This window comes from Agelaius phoeniceus, chromosome 21, assembly GCF_051311805.1.
Source record: "Agelaius phoeniceus isolate bAgePho1 chromosome 21, bAgePho1.hap1, whole genome shotgun sequence".
Taxonomy (NCBI): Eukaryota; Metazoa; Chordata; class Aves; order Passeriformes; family Icteridae; genus Agelaius; species Agelaius phoeniceus.
In genome coordinates, this window is record NC_135285.1 from 10000001 (window position 1) to 10024217 (window position 24217).

General features: G+C 52.1%; 1 protein-coding gene across 1 annotated transcript in view; it reads left to right on the forward strand.

Moving 5' to 3' along the window:
• LOC129129005 (carboxyl-terminal PDZ ligand of neuronal nitric oxide synthase protein-like) overlaps positions 1-24217 on the forward strand; it is a 31082-nt gene that overhangs the window by 1688 nt on the left and 5177 nt on the right. Inside the window, exons 2-8 of the mRNA XM_054646679.2 lie at positions 2229-2300; positions 19237-19329; positions 19903-19961; positions 21390-21498; positions 21806-21947; positions 22345-22505; positions 23534-23701. Of these exons, the coding sequence (XP_054502654.2) occupies positions 2229-2300; positions 19237-19329; positions 19903-19961; positions 21390-21498; positions 21806-21947; positions 22345-22505; positions 23534-23701 (804 nt within the window). The remainder of the gene's footprint in view (positions 1-2228; positions 2301-19236; positions 19330-19902; positions 19962-21389; positions 21499-21805; positions 21948-22344; positions 22506-23533; positions 23702-24217) is intronic.

The following is a 24217-nucleotide window of genomic DNA, read 5'->3' on the forward strand; positions in this document are numbered from 1 at the left end:
CACACTCCCTCTCTAATCTCCACATGCCAAACTGCCTTCCACCCCTGTAATCTTCAGGAGGTCAGCTCTGGGAGCTGCTTGTTTGGGCAGAGCTTTGTGTGCTGTTTCATGAGTTTCCTGGCTCTGTGTGGGAGCACAGGTACCCAAACTCTGCAGCCAGACCAGAGCAGGGAGTTTGAAAGAATCTCCTCCAGCGCAGCAGTCCCATCTGTCCTCTTGCCCCAATTAATTTGTCATTAGGAGCATGGCCTGTTCCTCACTGCAGCTCTGCTGCTGGCAGACAAAAGGCCAGCCAGCTGCAAGGAGCTCATCTGGATTACCAGTGACTGTCCTGACAGCCAGCAGAGCAGGGAGGGAGATCTGCACACCAAAGAGGCCACAGATCACAGCAACACAGCTCTGCCCTCCCCACCAGCCCAGAGGGAAGCCCTGGCTCTGCTGCTCCCCTCCCTGCTGCCCTCAAGCTCTCGTGCTCTGAGCTTGGTTCTCCTGTGGTTTACCAAATGCTATAGATGAACTTAACTGCTCTTAAAAATGCCATTTGCAAAGGCATTTACAGAAGCAGCAGCAAAGCCAGATGACCTTTCAGATTGCTTGTGGTGTTTATTTCAAAGCAGGAGAAAGAGCACTAAAGACTGAGCCAGGAGAGCTCATCTCTGAAAGCCCTTTTAAGCAGACATTTTACAAGATAAAACCCATTGCAATCTGCAAGCAGTACAGTGGAGAAATAAATCCAGAACTGTCAGTAACAGCAAACCTATGGGGCTGTTCTGGGGAATTATTTTGTTCCTGTTCACATATATAATATCACCCTGAATGTTTGCAGGGGCCTCCTGATTAGCTGCTCCTTTTCCTCTCCACAAGGGAACAACTTCCAGAAAACCAACAGTTTGTAACCACACACTAAAAACCAGACAAGTTCACGAACCAATGCTCCTAGGAGGGTCACTAAACTCTGTGAACTGCCCTCAGTCCCCACACTGACAGCAGAGATGGGCTGTGTTTCCCTGGGGGAGCTGATGGACCCCACTGGGCCCCAGCAGCACCAAATCCAGCAGCTGCCCTCAGCTGCCAGGGCCACTCCCAGCACATGCTGTCATCACCCTCTCACTCTGTGACATTCTCCCTGTCCTCCCCAACGTGCCCTGGGCATGCAGGGCTTCCCTCAGAGCTGAGCCACAGCACTCCACAGCATCAGCAGCCTTTGCTCCCCATGACTGTCCAGGACACCACACATTTCCTCATTGCCAAGGCTGAGCTGGCAGCTCTGTGCCTCCTCCCCTTGGCAGCACAGGGCATTCCAGTGCAGCCGTGCTGTGCCATGTGTGCCACCACCATGTGCTGTCACCGTGTGCCACCACCATGTGCCACCGGGCAGCAGCTGCTGCCTCCTGCCAACGGCTGCACCAGCAGGTTCTGCTTTGGCACACGAGGGGAGAGAACAGCAGCACAGGAGGGACAAATGCAGCAGCAGGAAGCTGCCCCTGGGTGTTCTGTGATACCCCGTGGAGCACGGGCAGTGTGCTGCCATTCCTTGCCAGGAGAACGGGCAGCCAGCCCGAGGAGCTGGAGCTGTGGTGCAGGAGCTGGAGGTGATGGGATCCTGCCATCTGCCATGTCTCAGACCCCAGTGAGGGACCCTGCTAGGACTGGTGCAGACACCCAACCCCAAGCAGTTTGGTTAGGGCTGCAGCTCCCCTAAGCAGGGTTGTAGGATACAGATTTGGGTGGGTTTGCCCGGATTCTGCAGACAGCTGAGCTGGTCCAACCAAGCAGGGACAGCAGTATCAAGAGTTAACATGGTCCAGACTGAAAACTTAAGCTAGAATCACAAGGCTGTCCCAGGAAAGGTGTTTGCTGCACATCCTGGAAGCTTTACAGCTCTTGTGTGCTTTCAGTTTTGAGCAGGTGTAGTAAGGAGGAACAAAGGATAGACAGTCCCATTTTCAGACTCACAGGATCATGACTCAGTTAGCAGCAGACATCATCCTGCAGAGCACTGGTAAAGGCACATCCAGAACCTGAATGAGGTCAGAGCCTCAGAAAACCCCCAATCTCAGAAATCCCCAACTCGATAACATTATCTACAGCAGATATTCCTATCCTGTCCTGGCTCAAAGGAGTCCAGGCAAGGAGGGAGTAAATACAGGAGGAATGCTGTGTGTTTTGAAGAAGCCCCCCATGAAGGTGTGCATTACAGCCCAGCCATCTCACGTTGTGTCTTTCAGTACATCGGGAGCTTGGACGTGCCCAGGCCCAACAGCCGCGTGGAGATCGTGGCAGCCATGAGGAGGATCCGGGTGAGTTCAGAGCAGCTGAGCCCACACAGGGTTAAAGCTTGCACTCCCCAGAGTGACTTGGTTGCAATCTACTGCTCCACATCCCCTCCAGCCCTTCCTATCTGGAGCTCAAATCTCAGCCCAGTCAGGTTTGCAACAAGCTTCCCCAGAAATTCTCAAGGCATCTTAGCATAGGCCCATCCTGTGCTCTCTGTAAAGAGATCTGTTATCAAAACTCAAGTGTAACCCCCTCTCCTGTGCTGAGCAGCCATGGGGCTTCTCCTTGAACCTAAGAGATTTATTTAGCCTGTTTGGAATTTTGTGTGCGTGAAGAATAAGCTGGACACAATGTGCTTCACCAAAGCACTTGAGTTCCTTGACAGTTCCAAATATATTGTGTTATATATTGAAATATCAGTGCCCTGACAGGTGTGATTGATGTAAATCCCATCTGACTAGACTGTGGATTCTGCTGCTCCTAGAATAATTTGCTGCTTTCCCCATGCTCCAGTGCAGTTTTACAGTTCCTGTTTCTCATCACCAAGGCTGCTCTCTTCCTGCTCTGCCCCTTTATTCTGCAGAGCAGCCTGTGAATGGTCCCCAGATTTAGCTGTGATTAGCAGGGTTGGGTGGCTTACATCTGCTTCGTGTATAACCAGTTCAAGTGCATCTCCCCCAAAAGGCAGTGCAGCTGTTGTGTCTGGCTGAAATTTTGCAGGGGTCTTAATTCTGAGGCTGTTCATATGTCTCACATCAGCTGAAGCAAGTTTGAGAATCTTCCATTTAAAGCTTTGAAGGGATTATCCTATTTCCCCCCCTTCCCCCACACTGTTTAACCATCTAATTTTCCTTTAGAATAGTGTTTTTTAAACTTAGCCTGTAACTGGCTGGGGAGCTGATGTATTCATCTCCAGCCAAGCTTAGAAATGACATTCCCCTCCCTTTGCCTGCTCAGACTATTAGCACAGCTCTTGCTCAGAACACAGCTCAGCAGCAGTCTAAATTGCCTGGTTATTTATGGAACAGGTGAATATCTGTAGGAAGTAAAAGCAATAGGTGAGGACTACCTGGGCAGTTCAGGTGCTGGGATAATTATTGGCAATTTTTCATCTCAATCAATATTTATCATCAGATTTGACACTGCACTTCTGCTGATCTATGACACCCTTGTAAGAAAAAGCAAACAGTATTTTAATATCACTCAAAATAAAGTGTCACATTCTGTTTTCACACCTGCTATTGCCACAGTGGTACCTAGCTCAGAGCCTTGGCAGTGCAATAGCATCCTTGAGTACCACAAGAAACATGTGAAAAACCCATTCTGCATTCCTGGGTGCTGTCACTTAATCTTGTCACACAGGATTTTTAAAGTAGGCATCCAGTAATCTATACTGAGTTTTTAATCTTGGAAGCCTATTCCAAAAAGGGAGGGCTTCCCTTTTCATGTGCACATTGTACAGCAGGATCTTATTCAGACACTTCCTGGCTGCTGAGCGGAAGATGCTCCTCTATTGAAGATAGTTAATTGGCACTGATCCTTAATTAGAGCATAAAGAATGAACTGGGAGGTCTTTGAAGAGAATTCTGGTGCACAGAGTACCCAACCTAGGAACTGAGGGAAGATGGGGGTTATTTATGTAGCATTCATTTGCATGCAGAGGCCTTGTCTGTACCAGAGTTTTTTCCCATGGACTCTCAGCAGCACCAGTTACAACTGGGAGGAAACAGTGGAAGAAGCTCTTGGGGGAAATGAGTATTTTGTTCCTATGTTATTGTGAGTGGCAGTGCCTGTTTGCAGTGCAAGAGTGAGTAAGGTCCCACAGCCCTGCCAAGTGTTGGCAGGGGCATGTCGTGGTGAAGCTTTCATCCTTTGTGCACTCCAGTGTTCCACTGGAATTCTCCACTGGAGCAGAAGAGAAAAGTTGTGCAGTACAAGCCCCAGCAGAGCATTCCCTGTTCTCCCTGTGCCATGGGAGGAGTGGGAGCCGTCCTGGTGCTGTTGGAGCCAGCCCACGGCTCAGGAGGGCTCTTACTCACTGCTTGTGCTGCTCCAGAGCGAGCAGGGAGGAGGATGAGGAGTCACAGCTCTCTTTCCCAGGCTGTGTCAGAGCTGCTTGCTCTGGTTACTCCTCAGTAAATGGACACAAGTGCCAAAACTGCCTTGGGGAAAAGCTTCCAGCTGCTGAGGACTCCAGATGTCCTGAGAGGGTCCTAAGGAGAGCAGCACCAGGTGATGAGTCTGCTCCAAAACCCCTGTTCTGGGTTTTGTACTGGGCTCTTTTGCCAGTCACACGTGAATGATACCAGGATTTTGGATCAGTGGGATTCTCCATGTGCAAGCAGAGCACTGTGCCTGCAGACTTCAGGACATTACTCCCAGACAGCCTCAAATAACAAGTTTTAGCATCAGCCTGCTGAAATCGTGACCTGCTCTTTGGCAGTAGGTATTTGAGGTGCAGTCTCTTAGTAAAGCTTAAACCCATATTCTGGGCTGAATGGATGCTTGTAGAATTGCCAGCAATACTCCATTAGTCACACATTAGATCCCATTTCATAACAGACTGGAAAGCCTTGTCTCATCATGTTCTATGCTTCCACTGGAGAGAATGCAAATGCAGTAGGTAGAACAGGGAAGCTGCTGTTCTTAGCTTTCCATTATGCAGAGCTAGACAACTTTAAGTTTGCTAATCCTCCCAGTGGATTATTAGCTGCCTACAGCTGCCATGTTGTTATTATATGATCAGAGTTCACGCTAATCCCTCTACCTCTTGCCCTGGCAGGGGAGGTGATGAAATGGGTTTGCAGCTTGGATAAATACACTGGACCCTGACAGGCACAGCGAGGGCCTGCTCAGGAGACTCCAATTCATCTCAGAGCTCCAAGCACCCCGGGCAGGTGTTCCCCCACCTCCCAGGGAGCAGCATCTGCTGCCTGCAGCTGCCCCAGGCCATCCAGGCCTGGGTGTCTGGCAGCTCCTGTGCTCTGTCAGCGCTCTGGTGGAGCTGCCTTCTGCTGGAGTGGATCCCTCTGCAGGTACTGGAGCCTCCTCAGCACTCCAGGGAGTTTATGTACAAATCAAGATCTTTCCTCCTCACAATTCAAGCGGTAGTTAATGTGAAGATGGGTTTTGTAAAACACAAACCACTTCCTTGAAGCTGCTGAGGTTGTTTGGAAAACCTTAGCCAGGGAATGGATGGCTTCGAGTTCAGGGTTAACATCACCACACGTCCTGCATGCATTCCCCAGAGCCAGCACTGACCAGAGCAGAAGGTCACCCTCAATCCAGCATTTCACAGCCAGCTGAGCAGGCCTAGTGCTGCTATTTTGAGTGCTGAGCTGTAGCAGGACACAGTAGGAGTGAGTGACAAAGCCTGTCACCCCCACAGACAGCCTGCTGCCAGCAATTCCCCAAGATACTCTCTTTGTCTACCTTCAAGGCACAGAATCAGTTTCCCTGGAGTCTGCTTGTAAGGATCTCTGAAGCCTACAAATTCCATTCTGTTTGGAAGGTTTAGCTTGGACCTGTGCAGGTATTGACACTGAGAAAGAAGCCAGATGTTGGATTATTTAATCATTCTATAAGGGAACAGCCAACTGGTGCTGTGCCTATCCAAACACCAGGATGAGCAAACAGGCAGGCATCCAGAGTAATGTGTCTTCTGTTACCTCCACTTTTCTTGGGCTTAATTTAATTGAGAAGCCATTTTCCCCAGAGGCCAGTGTGCCAGAGAAACAGAAGCATTTATAAATCTCAGTGCAGGATACATGAGAAATGCCTGAGCTCTCCTTGGAATGAGAACTGAGTTCTCACTTCAGCCTCCCTCTTATCCTGATCATTCTTGCTGCATCCATCTTTGAGCAGAGCCTCAGCTCTTTGCAGTTTCTCCACACAGCACTTGAGTGAGGAGGTGCAATCCAGCCACACTGTAAGTCAGACTGACTGCCAAGCATCAACTGGTGGTGTTGAAGTGTGACATGACAGCAATTTAAATCAGGATGAGTAAGTTACAGTCCTGCTGCACAAACTTGTGAAGCAGAGGCAGCAGGGAAGCTGCAGGGAACCTGTCTGTGCACTCCAGAGCTCCCAGCCCCAGAGCTGGGCTGGCTCACACAGCACCTCTCACTTAAGGCCCTGCCAGGCTGTAAATTCCAACAGTCCAGGAGCAAATGTGAGTGGGATTTACCTGCTCTTCCTACAGAAGGAGAGGAACCAGGTGGACAGATGGCAGAGGGCAGGAAGACTGCCTTCAGCCCTCTCAGTTTAATTTAATACTGTGTGACAGGTTTCAGAGATAGAGATGTTTCATGGGCTTGTCCATGAGATTGTTCTAGAACACAGTTCCCTCAGTTTTCCCAGGCAGGCAGAAGTTCACCTAGAAACTGCTGCATGGATTCCTCTGACATACTCTGCCTATAAGCCCTTCCTGGGTTATTGTGCTCAGAGCTATGCTCTGTTTTCCTGCCAGTTTCATGTTAATCTGAGCTGGAGCTGTGATCAGAACTAAAAAAAGGGAGAAGCTGAACTCCCAGCTGGGTTTCTTGGTCAGTCTCTGCAGCCTCTCCCTCTGTAATGAAGGTATTTGGTCAGCTGTAGCTGAGGCACAGCCTCAGACATGGAAGTGCAAACTGCTGGAGCACTTGGAGCCCTTGCCCTGGGGTACAGAGCTGTGTAGCTGGCGCCAGGAGCTGTTGTTGTTGGGTGGGAGTTTGTTCTGCTGCAGTTCCTGGAGGGTTTTCCCTTTCAGCCTCTTTGGAAGAGCATCCAGAGCTCAGCTAATGATAGCCCTGGGCTGTGGCAGACAACAAGCCTAGTATCCTAAAATACTTCAGCAGCCTCAGACTGCTGGGGTGGACCTTTCTTTAGTTCTCAGAACTCCATGCACCTTCCTTGCATTTACAGGAGGATAAACAGTGACAGTTCTGACAAGGTTAGAGTGTGAAACACAGGCATCTCTTCCTCCTTCTCCCCCACACTAAGACATACCTTCCTTGCCTCTCTGGAGAACCCTGCAAGGGTTGTTTACCCTGCTGAGTGTTAGACACAGCCCATGGCCTCCAGGAGAGGGCTGTGGCAGCCAAACCAATATACACAGGCATGTACAAACTCGCTCTGACACCTTCTGCAGCATGTCTGGTGTCAGTTGTGACTCCTCTCCAAAGCAGAGGTCTAAGAAGGGCTCTGCAGCTTTCCACAGGCAGTACATGATCAGCCCACAGGGCTGCTCAGCTCCAGAAACACCAGTTACTCTCAGGGTCCCATCCATGAGACCAGGCATCTCAACCACTTTAAGGTTCCTACCATACAAGATTAAGCTAATTGGGTTTACCTTTCCAGGCCGTGGCAAAATACAGCAAGTGTTTTCAGGATAGTAATTAAATGTTAATTGCAGCTAAGTTTAGCCCTAATGCCTCATTAGTTTGTTTTTCTGTTTGTTGCATCTCTAGCAGAGTCTCCTGCACAGGGCTGGGATCAGGCTGGGCTTCCCAGGAGGCAGGAGTCCCACCACGAGCTCTGAGGGTCTCTGAGCCTTGCCAGGAGGCCCAGGGCAGGCAGCACTGAAACCAGCACAGTCACTGCACAGCTCTGCTGCCAAGCATTCTGCTGCTCCACACTGCAAATGGCCCCCAGGTTTGGCTCCCCAGTCTGTGTTCTGCTCTTTAGGAAGATAAAGCATGACAAGGATGCCACCTCCCCCTGAGGGATGGCAGACACATGATGGGTCTTACCTGCAGCAGCACAGGATGCTGAGGGAGCTGAGCCCTCTGGCAGAATGGCTGGCAGGAATCCATTTCTCCAGGAAAAACGAGTGGCTGCAGCCTCCCAGGCACTCCTGACCCTGCTCCCAGCTTGCTCTGAGCTCTGCAGCCTCCCAGGCACTGCTCCTGACCTTGCTCCCAGCCTGCTCTGAGCTCTGCAGCCTCCCAGGCACTGCTCCTGACCCTGCTCCCATCCTGCTCTGAGTCCTGCAGCCTCCCAGGCACTGCTCCTGACCCTGCTCTGAGTCCTGCAGCCTCCCAGGCACTGCTCCTGACCCTGCTCCCATCCTGCTCTGAGCTCTGCAGCCTCCCAGGCACTGCTCCTGACCCTGCTCTGAGTCCTGCAGCCTCCCAGGCACTGCTCCTGACCCTGCTCCCATCCTGCTCTGAGCCCTGCAGCCCCAGTTAGCCCAAACACCAGCTGGGACAAGCTCTCCCTGAGCTCCCTTGCCATGAGCCCCAGGCAGGGTGGGCCCTGCAGGTGCAGCCCCTTGGGCCTCTCTGCAGGTGTTCCCTGGTCACCTGGACAGGCTCTGGTGTGCTCCATGCTTTCCTAGCCTTACAAAAGACTCATTAAAATGTGGAAGCTGGCTTTCTAGAAAAATTGAGTCTGCCTTGTCTCAGACAAACCCAAGCTTGTTTTACTAATTTTCTGCTGTTTGTATTATCTTAAAACAAAGGGAAGAAGCTCTTAATGAGCTGTTTCTGCAGTGGCATGGTGCACAGTGTTTCTAGGCAGCATTGTGTGATGTGCTGGAGAACTGACTATGCTCTGTGTGTCTTGAGTGGGAGGAGAGGAAAAAACACCTCTGAGATTACACAAGAATCCAACCTTCTGCTCACTGCCTGGGGGGTCTCACCGTACAATGGAGCTGCCCACCACTGACTTAGAAACTCCTGCAGATTTCCACCCTGCTCATCTCCAGCCCTGAATCACCTCTGGACTTCCTGCCACAGAATAATGAGTTACCTTCTGTCACTTGACCTCTGAGCTGAAACGAGTGGGACTGGTCAAGCTGTGCACACAGGCCACTGTGCCAGAGGACAGCTGAGGGCATTTTTGGTAGCCACATTTCATGACCCAGTTTTTGAGGAGTGGCTGGTGACTGAGATGCTTCAGTTCCTCCGCCCTGTTCAGAGTGCACAGTGCAGGGTTGATAACAGATGGGTGGAGGGATCAGGCAGTGAAATGTGTCAGCTCCAGGCAACAGTGACCTTTCTGCCTTCCTCAGAGCCCTCAGAGCCCCCTGGCTTCTCCAGCGAGGGGGTGGAACCAGTCAGGCACATTAATTCTGTTTTGCATAAGAGTCATGGTGGATTGGAGTTTAGTTGAAGGCTAATAAAAGCAGCATTTAAATGGATAAAAGCTAAATTAAAATGTTAGTGCTAAATAGAACAAGACAGATCTTTTTGTCTGATGCTGAATCTTGGCAATGAAGCAGGTACCTTTTAATTGTAAAATAAAGTGGCTTTAACAGTATTATCATTATATTACTGAAGCATTTAATTTCCCTAGCTAAAATATCACCGTATGAGATCTCTGCAAAGCTTTTATCTAGTTTGAAATAAAGAGACTTTTTCACCAATTATGTTACTGGTTGTAGAGTATTACAGGGATGAAATATAATGGCTTTCAAATTACATTCTGGTGAAGAACACTCAGCCACGACTCAAAGCTGCTTCTTTGTTGGTGCCTGAAAAAATGTAATTGAGAAGGTAACCAGAGTGCAGAGAGCACATTGGATTGGCTGGGTAACAAGGAGCTGCCTAAATCTGAGTGGCAGCTGCAGGGGCACAGAGCTGGGGCAGAGACCCTCCCTGTCCAGCCAATACAATCCACCAGAGCAGGGTGATGTGTTTCAGGAACAAAACAGAATAACCCATGAAGATACAAACACTTAAATCTGTCCCGTGAGTCTCTCTCTGTGCAGAGAAAAGTCTGAAAACAGTCATCCTGTGGTTACAGCGTGATCCTGATGCTTTGCCTGAGCTCTGTTCTCAGGTGGAGGCAGCCAGGGCACAGAGTGGGTGCTCCTGTGGGTGCTGCCTTGATTTTGTCACATGCAGGGCCCTTTGTACTTCCCTGATCAGTGTTCTGAGCAGAGGGACCCTGAGGGACTGGGACCACAAAGGCAAATCCAGCCCAGGAAAATAAGATTTGCTAACAATAGCTTGGTTCTACACTGGCTTTCTTCAATCTGCTTTTGCTCTGTATGAATGAGGCCTGAGGACAGAAAGAATCTGTGCTACTTTACATAGTACTTTGACAAGCTACTTCGTGTTTTGACCAAATAACAGTGTGATAAATCTAAGGCATAAAAGTCTTGAATGGCTCCCTGGAAGGAAGGATGCTTTGATGAGTGAGCAGGGATTTTTTAAAGGCATTATGGAATGGTTTTCTTTCTTTCCTGCAGCAGTGATTAGACATTATTTAAATGTCTTTTCCCTGGACCAGATGGGTTGTTTGGACTAATTGGCAGCTGCTTGACAGCTTTCAGGACACCTGAGTCACTTCCTCCATCCTTCTGTCCCTGCTGCTGCAGAGATCCTGCCTGGGTAGCTGTGCTGGAGGGCAGGATGTGGCCCTTGCATTGAAGGAGCACCCCAGGCCAGGGCCCCACATCACCCTGTTCCCTGCACAGCCAGGTCCAATGTACTCCCTGGCATCCCACCAAACCCTCTGAGCTCCAGGCTTTTCCTCCTAAAAATCAGATTATTTTTGTCAGATGAAGAAGAGCAGAGTGTTCAGGCCAGGTGCAGTGTGGTGAGGATGAGGCAGTCACAGCTGCCTCAGGAGGGTGCAAGGCACACGGGTACCCTTCAGGTTCAAACACCACCTGCCTCCTGTTGAGTGTCCTTTCCCTGCTTCAGAGCCACACACGGCTCATGGGGCACTCAAGGGCCAGTGATCCCCAGCCCCATGGACCTGCTCAGTCCTGCTGCAGCCTGTGCTGCTCTGTTAATGATTACAGGGCACAAACTTCCATCCCAGGCACATTTCCCATTTTTATGTTGTTGCCCCCCAGGGCAGTGCTGGTCTCCTGCTTGTCTCAGTTCCTGGGATCCCAGCTGGTGGCAGGAGCTGGGGGCTCTGTCTGGGTTAGTCACTGACCTGTGTGTGAGCAGTGCAGGATGCATTGATGTCCACACTTCACACCTCCTGCTGACACCACTGCAAGCCCAGGGGCACAGGGAACAGCACTGCAGGGAGAGAGGAGCCTGTGATGTTCTGGTACAGCTTTGGTGACAAGACCTCAGTGACAATAAATACTGAGAGCATAAAACCCTCTTTTTCCATAATTTCCATATCTAAACCCAGGCTTTTCCCTCATCGTGATTCACTAATCTCAGTAGCTCCCCTGAGGCTAATAGAGTCCTTGAACTGCTTAATATTCTGGAGTTTTGGAAATGACACAATTAGACTTGAATTTTCTTTCTCTTACAGTAGCAGTCTTGTTTCCAAATTGGAGTGAACTTTCATGGACAATTTGAGGAGAACCCAGAGACTTCCCTTTAAATTTAGGAGCTGCGGTTTTATTAGCACTCAGTAATTTCTAAGCAAGGCCCACTTGGAGAGAAGCAGTGTGGGAGCTGTGCCTGGCTCTGCTCAGGGCTGCACATCTGGGTAATGCTCATCCTGGAGGTGAGCTCTAAGTCACTGGGCTTCTGTAAGAAATGTTTGCTCAAGTGGAACTGCTGGAGATCAATAGTATTAACAGCTACAGAGAAAAGGTCTCCTTGCTGGCAATAAAGCAGATTATTTCTGTCCCTGAGTGTCTCAAACCAGCACACAGCAAGGCTGTTCATGGCACTGAGGTGTAGAAAGGTTCAGCTGCACCCAGGGCTTGAGCTAACCAAGAGTTCTTAGCCCTGCAGGAGAACAGAGATGGATTGCACCTAGCAGAGGAGTCCTGAAGCCTGCTCTGCACCCAGCAGCACACTCAGCATCCCCCCATTGTCATTCTGCTCCAGTTTGTGATCAAGTGCTGCTCCTGAATGCAAATGGAGATCAAGTCCTCCTTCTAGCTTGGATTCTGCTTGCTCAAAGATAAAGGTGCCAAGTCCAGCTTCCTGACTCTGCTGTGGATATGCAAAGGAAATGCTAATTTCCCTAGTAGGTGGCTAGGAGAAATGGCAAGACACAGAGCTGGAGGATAGCACCCAAGATGCATATGAGGTGTGATAGCAAGTGTGGAAGCCAGGAGATGTTCCCTCCCTGCAGCATTTACACAGAGCAGGTGTTAGTCATGCAGATGTAGCTCCTCCAGATTCTCAACAGCAAACTAGATTGCTCCTTCTCCTTTGGATAGGTATCCACCCTGGGAGGACATGCTGAGCTCCCTGAAGTCACCAAGGCTTTCAGGAGGAGGCTGCAGAGCAGCAGAGGGCTGGAAATGGAGAACCCCAGCAGGTCACACCTGGCCCTGTTGGGAGCCAGGGCTGGTTTGGTTATCAGGCTGAACACGTGGGCACTTCTCTGCCTCTTCCTCTGAACCCCCCTGCCTGCCCCAGGTCTCAGGAGCACTGACATTCCCTCTCCATCCCTGCACTCAGAGTGGCTCCCAGCCTTTCCCTCTGGACTGCCATCCCCCTTCCCTTGGACTACCTGCACTAAAATAGCATCCTTACATAAACACTAAATCTTGCATTATTTAGAGGCCCAAAATCCCAGTACCTGCCTTAGTCAGAGCCTGTACCTGGCAGTGGGATTAGGTTTTCTCCCCATCTCTGCCAGTGCCAGTGAGTCCCTCATGGAGCCCCTGCCCCACACTCTGCAGGCCCTGCCTGGCTCCCATGGCCACAATCTGCTCTGAGCAATGCTCTGCTCTGCTGAAGAGCAGCATCACAAACACACCTCTGAAAAGCCACAGAAAAACAAAATTAGCCTTTTATTCTCTCTCCAAACAGGCAATAAACACCAACTTGCAGAGACAGAGTGGAGCAGCCCTGTTAATCACCCCTGCCCCATCTCCCCCTCCTGCCTCTGAGGACACCAGCTCCTCTTTTCCCTCTCTGCACAGCCTAAAGGAGCAGGAAGCGAGCCAGGAGCATCTCCCCTGCCGTGGCCTGTCAGGCTCATGGAGAGGACTGGGCAGGGACTGAAAGTACAACAGGAATTCTGGAGCAGGCAGCAGAAATCCTCAGTTGCCTCCTGCTCCTGTCTGCTGGCCTGGCCCTGCCAGCGAGGTGCTGGGTGGCTGTCACTTGGCAGGGGCTGGCTGTAACCAGAACAACTGAATGAATGGAGTAGAAAATGAATATCCATGCTTTGTGAGTGAGAAACAGACATAGAAAATACTCTGTTACCTTCCCACAGCCATGCAGGGGGTCGGGGGCTTTTCCATGGAGCTCTGAGCTTGCTGCAGAGTCCTGGCTCCTGCTCTTCAGAGCTTTGTTGTGTGAACCTTGATGGACAAGGTTTAAAGCAATCCAATCTCCTAACTTGCCTCTTGTCCTACATACCAGACTGGAGGGCAAGTAGGGTATGAAACATGCACTAAACCAGGCCCTTCTCTGCAGGGTGACACAGATGTTTGTCGGGGAATATGGAAATACTTGAAGATATTGCAGTGTTTAATTGCAGTTTCACTTCTCAGGGTTATTTCAGGTAAATCTGACCTGCTTCTAATGAAATTAGCACTTTTTATCTGCAGTAACCTAGCAGCTTTTTCAGGTAGGGACATTTTCATGCTCCTGTTGGGGTGGGGTCCCAAGACACTACTTCATTACTGCTGCTAATTAATCATCCAAGGCACTGCAGATGGAAAAGGTAATTTGTTTCCTCCTGCAAAGTGAATAGAGGTAGCAAGCAAAATAAAACCCAGCTTCCCCATGAGCTGGGCTTGGCCTGCCCTGGCAAGACAAGAACTGAAGGGCTGTGTGTGGGAAAGCTCCCTATTAAACCTGGGGACAGCAGGGAGCTCCTGGAAGTGACAGACACACAATGGTGCTTTTGTCAGAGAGGCACCAAAGGCCAGATGATGTCACCTTGTGCTGGGCTGTGAGGCTGCTTGCGCCTCTCAGGATGGAGCTCAGCAGTATTGCACTATCTCTTCCACCGGGAGGAGGCAATGAAAAGGCTGCTTTTGTCCCACCCTTTCTTAAAAGCAGGCGAAGAAGCTTTGTTCTAGGACAGTCTGTGGTTTTTCAGAGGTGGAAAAGACTAATTAAAGAGCCACTGCTAGCCCTGGGCTCCCACCAGCTCCCAGCACCTGCAGGAGCCCCACTCACCCCCGTGGGTGTAACTCTGCTTTTTCCTCCACATCCTTGTGACTGGCACAGAGAAATGTCTGAACTCCAGCCAGGTCCTTTGCTGTGTCACCTTAGGGTGGAAAGATTGAGTTATCCTTTAGGGCTGTCTGAGACTTCAGCACTCTGGGGCTTCCCAAGGATAAGATCTGTTGGAAATGGGGAGAAGGGGGATGAAGAGGAAGGGCTGTATTGCCATGTCCATCAGAATGCTCTGGATTCCTCAGGTGTCAAAGGAGACCTGGACAAAATGCAGCTCTTCTCCTTCTCCCCCTGACGTGATCAGCCTCCACTGCTGCAGCCAGGGCAGCATCCTCACTGCCCCTGCCCTAGGTCAGCCAGGGATCCTTTGGGATGGACTGGGGCCACATTTCCTTGCTGCCTTTCCAGGGACTCCCAGAAACCCAGCAGGCCCGTGATAGCTTGGGGAGCAGTCTGCAGCATCTACAGAGAGCTTGCTGCATGGTGGAAGGAGCTCATTTAAATGAGAAAAAAAGACTTTGAGTACATTGCCAGCATTCTCCTTGCCTATTTTACTCCCTTTTCGGTTTCTGCTTTCCAGTGAGCAGTTTTATGTTTCCAAGGATCATAAATTCTCATTTTTCCACTGGGCAGGAGGTGCACTCCTGGTCTCCGCTGCTTCCTGCGTGGCTTTTGTGTCCGTGTTGCCGAGCTACTGCAGCACAGCCCGGGCTATGCCCGGCCCATTCAGAGCAGCCCCGGGCCACGGGGGCTCGCAGCGCTCCACCGGCCCCTGATTCCCGAGGGACACACGGGGAAAGGCTTCCAGACAGAGCCACGGGGAGGGCGGCGCTGCCCGGGCCGGCAGTGACCTCGGGACGGTGGGAGGCGATGCTGAGGGGGGATCGGCATGGACAGACGGCAGCCTGTGAGCTGTGGGCATGGACACTGCCGGTCTGGCAGCTCCAGGGCAGCCCCGCTGGCTCGGAGAGCTCCGGAGCATCAGCTCCGAGGGCAGCTCTCCAAGCATGGGTACTTTAAACAGCAGCCCAGATAACACCCTGTCCTCACCCCGTGTAGGTCAGCTGGTTTGAAATTAATTACATTCCTGAGCTGGAAATACTTGGATTCATCATGGCTTTAAATCCTGAAATGGGACTCGTATAGAACCAGGGGAAGGGAAGGGAAGGGAAGGGAAGGGAAGGGAAGGGAAGGGAAGGGAAGGGAAGGGAAGGGAAGGGAAGGGAAGGGAAGGGAAGGGAAGGGAAGGGAAGGGAAGGGAAGGGAAGGGAAGGGAAGGGAAGGGAAGGGAAGGGAAGGGAAGGGAAGGGAAGGGAAGGGAAGGGAAGGGAGCAGGGGCTGGGGGTCCCTGCCTGGAGCCGGTCAGTCGGGGGGCAGAGCTGAGCTCATTGCCACTCCTCATTGCCATGCTCCCTGTGTCTGTCTGGAAGGGGAGCCTGGGGAAGGGGCTGGGACAGGCCATTGTTGGGGTTGTTTATGGACACATCGATCCTGCAGCCTGCCAGGCCGGCATGGGCTGAGGGAGGCCAGGGCAGGACAGCAGCCTGAGGGCTGGCTGGGGAATTTACAGCCACACGGAGAAGTCGCTGGTTTCCAAGCCTGAGGCATCTTCCTGTGGGCATGCAAATAAGTCCATACCCAGCTGTGACTGGGGGCATTGACATTCTCCAGCTTCAAAAACCTGCAGAGCCTCTGCTTTGATTTCCCTTAATACAGCCTAAAACACCATTTGAGCCATGGCCAGGAGCATGTTCTAGCCTTGCTGCTCCTTGTTAATGAAGAAGATGCATTTTTTGGAAGCAGAGACTGCCTCCAAGACCTGCAAACTCTCTATTTTATGACAGTTTTCATTTGCATAATGAAGGCCCTGATACCTTCAGTAATTAATCACATTAAGAATTGCTTCCTTGAATAACTGTATTCATGCAGGTTGTTCCTAGTGCTGGAAACTGCACATGATTTCCAATGTGCATTAGCCCAAGTTTCATCAGCAGATGGAAGCTGGTAACTGCATGTGTAATTTATATCTGCTTGGGTGGAATTATCCAATGAAATATGCATCACACGGTGCCATTAACATTTCTAGTCATACAGTCTTTAGCTCATGGGTAAGTTAATATTTCATGCCAGCAGTGTGTGGGACTGTAGGAAAGGCAAAGTCTTGAACACAGGTATTTAAGAGCAGAAGTGGAAAGTATTCCAGGTCAAACACAGCAGATATAGAATTAATGACACTGCTAAAATAAATGAAATTAATTACCCTTGTTTGACCTGCATTTTTTTATAAAATGTCCCATCCTGTCTCCATAGTTAAGAAAGCTGCCAGGCTGCTGTATCGCCACTTGTAGGGGCAACTCCAGATCCTTTAGCATCCAGAAAGCTTTGCCCCACAGGACAGCACAAACAACAGGAGAATAAAGATTGAATTGTGGAAGGCAGCAGAGAGAAATGTTGCTGTGTGGGTTTGGATTTGTCAGTAACCTTGATGAATCTGGGGGGAAAATCCCATCAATTCAATAGTAAGAAGAAAATCAGTGACTAGTCTGTGCTGTGACAGCAGTGACAGGTCAGCCTGGAGCCTTGTGCCAGGATAAAGGTTGGGTTATGCCTGAGCATTCTACAGGAGAAAGTCAGCTGTCTCAGAGTGCCTTTTCCCATGTGCTTTCCCGTCCTTATATAAATCAGTTCATTAAAATACTGATTCCTGCTTGATAGGAAGCAATTAAATGACTGAAGCTGTGTTCCACCTGCCTCTTCTGTGGAGAAATGCAGAGAGAGCCCAAGGTGAGCTGGTGTGCTGTGAGCATGGGGCTCTGCCCTGCTCTGGGTGCTCTCACCCAGTTGTGCTCCTGCCTCCTCTGCTGGGACATCCTGCAGCTTCTGCTGCTTGAGGGGTTTCACCTTTCAGAAGAGATTAGAGGCACTAATGAGTTTTAACTCTTTTCAGGCCAAGCTGGGTCTGGCCATGGCTGGGCTGTGCCTTGGCTGTGTGCTCAGCAGGGATGCAGCAGTGGCACTGGCTCCATGGAGAGAAGGGCCAACAAACTCCTTCCTCACGGAGGCCACATCCAGCCTGTGGTGCTGCACAGCTCTGGCTGGGGCTGAGGCCCTGCACAGAGCCAGGCTGGGGTGGGAGCTGGCTGGAGTTCCCTGGGTTTAGAGTCTTGCCATCACTCCTGGCAGCACCCACAGATTCACTGCTGCTGCTCCCAATTGTTCCTTTCTGTCCAAGAGAGAAAGAAAAAGCATCTCTGCAAAATCCAGGCTTGGACTTTGCTTAAAGCCTTTGAGTAAAGAGCCTTGTTTGAATGTAATTGCACCCCTGTTGCTACAATGGGAAAATACACTGTATTGCTCTTTCTTGGAAAGCACAGCTAGTATTTTCCCAGCCATTTGTGTATAAAGAAAGATAAACAGCTCTTTAGCGGGCAGAACAGTCTATCCCGGGTTTATTGACATTCATGGAGCAGACAAGGACAAACAGTTTGGTGAGCACAGGGGAGGGGGAGCAGCTGGGCTGGGGGGCCTGGGCAGAGGGGCAGAGGGTGGGGAAGCCCTCTCAGGTGCTGAGCCTGGCGAGTCCATCTGCCTGACCCCAGGCCCTGCTGCATCCCCTGGGCCCCCGGCAGCCTGCAGGATGCACTCAGCACCTCACCCTTCCTCTCACTCCTCCCCATAAATAAAAAACGGGTGCAGCTAATTTAGTTCCAGCTTCACACGCAAGAGCACCAGAGATAGATTTTTAAAGAGCTTGTCTGAAAGTAATAATTCATGGGGAGATCAAAAGGCTGTGGTTTAATCCGGGGTCTGTCTGATACCATAAACCTTGCAGAGTGCTAAGAATTCAATGAGCAGCATCAAAAGCCTGATCAACATGAAAGCCACCCAATTTTCTGTCTGTAAAGCTGGCGTGGCTCACAATGGGTGCTGAGGAGTGGGGAAGATGTTTATCTTCTCTGCAGAGCTTGGGTGACAGAGCCACACACATTCCTCCAACTTCAGCATCCCAAAAGAGGAGCCTGGACTCCATTAACATCTCACTTGCTCCCTGTATGTCCCCAGCTGTATAAAGAAATCAGAGTTCTAATTAAATGTCTAATTACAAGGCCTAGGTAGTTTTCAGGCTGCTTGGCATTGCCTTTTCCTCCACATCCACGAATCAGAATCTGCATTGATTTGCCAAAGCAACGTGACAAAGTGGTGGATTTCAAACAGGGACTGCAAGAAATATGGAGTATCAAAATGCTGTGTTTGGAAGCTAAAAATGGTGCTTAAAATGGGGGCAGGAAGGATGAGTGCTGTAAACAAAGGTCTCCAGAGTACAAGGGCTCTGCCATGCTTCTAACTATCAGCTAAAGCAACATTTAAAAGTCAGTGTTTAATTTTTAACACAAATGGAGGTGAGCTCAGGCTGCAGACACCTGCAGAGTTTTTCTCCAGAGATCCTGATCCCACAGAGGTTAATGTGATTATGCAAATGACTGAGGTATAATTGCGTTACTGCCGCCCATCTGGCCCTCCCTGCAGCTCCTGAGTGATTTTGTATTCCCCGTGCAGCACAGGGCTGACACACAAGGGCATCAGAGATGTCACTGCTTGGGGTTTGCTGCAGGTGCCACCTCCCCATCAGACCTCTGGAGCAGAGTCCTGCTGGACCAGGCACGGCCAATGCACCGGGAAAACTCTTCCCAGATCCAAATTAACAGCCTGGGTGTGGTCCAGAGGATTGAACTCCACTTGTCCTCTCCAAAGGGATGCTCCTGACAGAGCCAGGATCCTGCCTGGCATCCCAGCTACTGCACCAAGTCCTTCCCAAAACTGTTTTTCTCAGCAGAATAAAACAAATTCCCACCTCCCTCAGCAGCTGGGATGAAACCAACACCTGGCATTTTCCTGTCAGACACTGACCACCAGACACTGTCCCAGGTACCCCCAGGACTCTCTCAAACTCAGGTTTCTGTTCCCCCAGTACGAATTCAAGGCCAAGAACATTAAGAAGAAGAAGGTGAGCATCATCGTGTCCGTGGACGGGGTGAAGGTGATCCTGCGCAAGAAGCAGAAGGTGAGGCTGCTCCAGCCTGGGGTACCCAAACTGGCCTTCTCCTAAAAACACCCAGGATTTGCACAAGAGAACACTCCAGTTTCCATCCTACTAATAACAACACCTTGCTGGAGAGAGAATGGAAATTCTCTGGGGAAGAGGATATTTTTCTATCCAAAAAATGTATCTCTCATGGGATACATTTTTTCTTTCTCTTGCTGATACCAGAAAGCTTTCTCCAGGCTGCCTGGTCTGAGCCCCCCTCAGCTCTTTGTCCTTTCCACCAAGTCACTGAATCCAGATCTCCTCAGCCCCAGCTCCAAGCCTTCTTCCCCAAAGCATGTAGTACTGCATATTTGATGCTATAAATTAATCTTAGGGACCATTTTCAGCCCTGAAGGCTGTGATCAGATATGATAAACGATCCAAAAAAAATCTATTTTTATCTGAGATATTGTTGAAACAGCCGTGGCTCATCTAATCACACTGCAGCCTGGATTGTGGCTTGGGACAAAAGCACTATTCCCCAGTTTTCCTGCCCCTCAGTGCAGTGGAGTTTCACCTGATTTACTGTAATTTTGTCTCTGCTTACAGAGAAAGGAGTGGACCTGGGACGAGAGTAAGATGGTGGTGATGCATGATCCAGTGTACAGGTACATGGCAGGGGATTCAACCAGGGAGGGCCACTCTGCCCTGGGGGATCTGTGCCCTCCTCCCACCTGCTGAGACCCCTCCACCAAGGCTTTCCAAAGGAGCATCTAAAATTAACGAGGGTACAGAGTTACTGCTGTTGGAGAATCCTTTTCACACATTTTGGAGAGTGAGATGGACTGATCTGGCTTTGAAGCTGGCTCTGCTTTGAGCAGGGTTAGACTGGGTGACCCTGGAGATGCTCCAACCTGCATTTCTCTCTGATTCTGCCTCTGAAGACAGGCTTCCCATGGTTTTCCTTCAGAGCATGGCTCTCCCTGTGCTTCTGAAGCAGGGCCTTACTCTAAGGTGTAAGTGCTCACTGAGAATTAACCCTTACAGACATGGCAAGAATGCACTGACTTTCCATGAGATATAGAGGTATTCCACAGGCCACAAGCCCCACCCAGAGGTTTACCCTGAACATAAACCTGGTGCCTCAGGAGCCCCTGGGGATGGGAGGTGAGCCCAGTGATGGTGCATGGCCTGAGGATGGGCTTAGAGCACAGGGTGCTCCAGGCTGTGGCATCTGCAAAGTAAATTCTTGTACATAAGCACTGAGCCCACAGCCCCAAGAACTGGGATCCTCAGCACTGGTTTTTGGGATCAGAGCTCTTAGTGAGGAGATAAGGAACAGAGGATATGCTGATGCATTATCTGTGCCCACTTCTCACCTCTGGCTTTCTTTAAAGATTACTACAGAGATGTGGTACATTGGCAGTAATTGCTCTAACTGCAAGTTCAACACCCAAAAAATTCCAGTGACAGAAAGAGCAGAAGAAAAAAAAACATTTCAAGAATCCCTTTGGTTTCTTCTCTATTCAGAGCTGAGCTCACTTGTCACATTTTCACCTAATTAAATCAAACATATATAAAAATCTTCAAAATGTTTTGCAGTACAAGGAGGAGAGTCAGCCTGAGCAGCAGAGAGAGAAATCCTGAGAGTGCACTCAGCATCCCTGGGAGAGGCTTTTGTGCTGTGCCACCTGCCCACTGCCAAGGAGGGACCGTCTGTGTCCCCAGGGGCAGGACAGCCACCACCCTGCAGGCAGTTCTGCCTCGCTGCAGCCTGGGCAGGGGTTAATTGCTGAGGCTATAAATAGCCACTCGCTTTCCAAGACTATGGATTTTTCGCTTTCCCACAGGATCTTTAAAAAGCTTTTGCCTGCTTCAGAAACCAGAAGGTTTTCCATCAAGCCCGAAACTCTCTAAATCCATCGCCTCCTGCCTTGAGAATTGCAGGAGGGGCCGTGCATCAGCACTGCCTTGTTCCTCCAGCCCCGGGGGCTGCAAACCAGCCCATCCTTGGGACTCATGGGAGCAGAGGTGGTCTGGAGGGCACAGACTCCCCATGGTGTTCAATTAATCCCCTTTGTCTCTTTCCCACCCAGAATTTTCTATGTCTCTCATGACTCGCAAGACCTGAAAATATTCAGTTACATCGCACGGGACGGCGCCAACAACTCCTTCAGGTGCAACGTCTTCAAATCCAAGAAGAAGGTAAGGATGCTGCAGGGGATGCACCCTCCCTCTCCTGGGGATGCACCCACATCTCTGCACCCACATCTCACAGGGTGCAGGGCCCTGGGGAGTGACCGAGGCAGTGCCGGTGCCTGGTGCTGTCCCCTCCTGCCCAGCCCGGCCAGCGGCACATCCCACACAGGGACAGGAGCCCCCAGCCCCAGAACGGGGAACGGGGGGCGCTGCTGGAGCACCAGCCCGGGAGGAAAGCACGGGTGGGAGGCAGGGGAGGCTGGCGGTTCTCGAGGGGCGGCGGTGGCAGCGCACGGCTCCGGGCTGTCCGCAGAGCCAGGCCATGCGCGTGGTGCGCACCGTGGGACAGGCCTTCGAGGTGTGCCACAAGCTGAGCCTGCAGCACGCCCTGCAGAACGCCGACGGGCAGGCCGATGGCGCCAGCGACAAATCGGCCGAGGAGCAGCCGCTGGAAGGTGACTCACGGCTCCCGAGGGGACTGGGCATGCCCCTCCCTAAAGCAGCGGTGCGGGGATGCTTTGGGGTGGGGACACGCAGGTGGCACCTCCTTCATGGGCGAGAGCTTTGGGCCCCTTGGGATGGGGAGCCCAGGGAATCTGCCCTGCCTGCCCACTCCTACTGAGAGCTGGGGAGGGGAAAGCTGGGCCCCCTGATTCAGCAAGCTGAGGGTCTGCAGCCCCTCTGCCAACCCATCCCTCCCTCCTGCCCCTTCACAGCATGCTGAGACTTGGAGCAAGTCCTGGCCCTTGTCCCTGAGCTTCCCCCAAATCCCAGCCCTGCGTGGGGCCCCGGCTCTTCCTCCAGCCTGGCAGGGAAGGGATGCTCACATTCACGTGTCCATCTTGTTTGAAGTTCACCAGATAAAGGGCTCCAAGATCACGGATGTGGACGAGGTTGGCATCGATGCTGGGGGCATCTGTGTGTCCGAGAGGGGACCCAGAGAGCTGCCAGGTGCCAGGGGGGACCTTGGCATGCTGAAACCTGGGCAAGCCTCAAAGGAAAAGAACGGCCAGGTAATGGGGGGTGGGCTGGAGAACGGTTCATGTGCTCTGCTGCTGCTGAGGGCCCTCTGCTCCAGGTCACTGTATCATGGCTTCATTTGGAGGTGCTTTCATGGAGACCCCATTGCAGCCCTCCCTCCTGGCTCCCTGCTCAGGACAGGCTGTTCAGCTCCCAGTTCCCCTGCAGCCAGGCCGTGTCCAGGGCTGGGCTGGGGGTTGAGGTGAGAGGCAGGGTGGGGGCTGCAGTGCATGGCTGAGCAGGCTTCTCACCCCACCCAGGCTGGATTTCTGTGCTCTCAGTGCTCCTCTGCAGCAGTTGCTCGTTCGACTGCCCTGGCAGCGATCCCTGGCTGCCCTCGTGCTCCAGGCCCAGGGAGCAACGTCCCCAGGAGGCCCAGCCCTGGCAGTGCAGGCACCCGCGGCACGTTCAGCTCCAGCAGCAGTTCCACCTTAATGAATGGGTGCTCCACAGAACTCTGGGAGCCCTTCCCGGGGGCCTGAATGGCATTGCTTCAGCTCACACAACAGTAACGCTCACAGGGCTGCCTGGAAACAGCTGCAGTGACAGGCACTCCCCGAATCCATGGGATTCGACTGCGTGCCTGGAAAGGCTGGGCTTTCCTGTGCATTCCTTCTGGCACTGCCCAAGCAGGGGAGGGCAGCAGCAGGAAGGGCAGTGGCTGCTGGCACTGCCAAATGCTCCAGGCACCAGGACACCGCCCAGCCTGGGCAGCCACAGCACGGAAAGGTGTGGAGTGTTTGGGTCACTCCCTGCTGTCTCCTTCCTGGGAGCCCTGGGGTCACGCCCTCCCCAGACACAGCCAAGGCAGCTCTGCCAGCTTTCAGGAAGGAGCCTCTCTGGAACACTGGGGATCCCACAGATGTGCAGAGCTGACAGCCCAGGGCTGCCCCTCAACACCCCCTGGGTGTCCCGAGCACAGGGGCTCCTGTGCTGCGCTGGGTCAGTGCTAGGGGAACCAAAATCCAAATGCCAGCCTGAGCCAATCAATCCGCTCACCTGCCCATTTCTTTGTGCCCAGGATGCCGAAAACTGCTCCCTCCACCTGGCCAGCTCCCAGCAGCTGCTCAGTCCGGGCAGCCCCTGCTCCTCGGCCTCCATCACCCCGCTGGCCTCCCAGCACTGCCTCCAGCTGCTCCAGCAGCAGCTCCTCCAGCAGCAGCAGCAGACGCAGGTGGCTGTGGCCCAGGTACACGTCCTGCCCTCCCCTCAAGCGGCACCAGCCCTTCTCCTTCCCCTGGGCCAGGCTGGTGGGGCAGGTGGGAGCGGGCCGGGCCCTCGCAGCAGTGCTGGCAGCGTTCCCGGTCGCACAGCTCTCAGCAGCATCGCTTGCAGCCCAGCTCGCAGCATTGCTTTTAGCGCCACGTGCAGCATCGCTTGCAGCACAGCTGAGCTCCCCCAGACACGGAGCTGGCTGCTCACACTGCCCCGGGCTGCTCTGGGAGTGTTGCAGGGCCTGGTAGAGCCCCCAACTCCCGTTTCACCCCATCTCATTGCGTTTTTGGAAACCATCCCACCCCCAATCCAGCATCAGAGCGGGGACCCCGGTGCCTCCCGTCTCGGCACATCCCCTCCGCGTTTCTCGTTACCGGGGGGACAGCAGGACACCCCACACAGCCCCGGGATGCTGCCGCGTCCCCGCCCGCGGCTGGACCGGCTCGGGGGGACCGTTCGGGGGTGGCGCGGCGGGGCCGGCAGGGGGCGC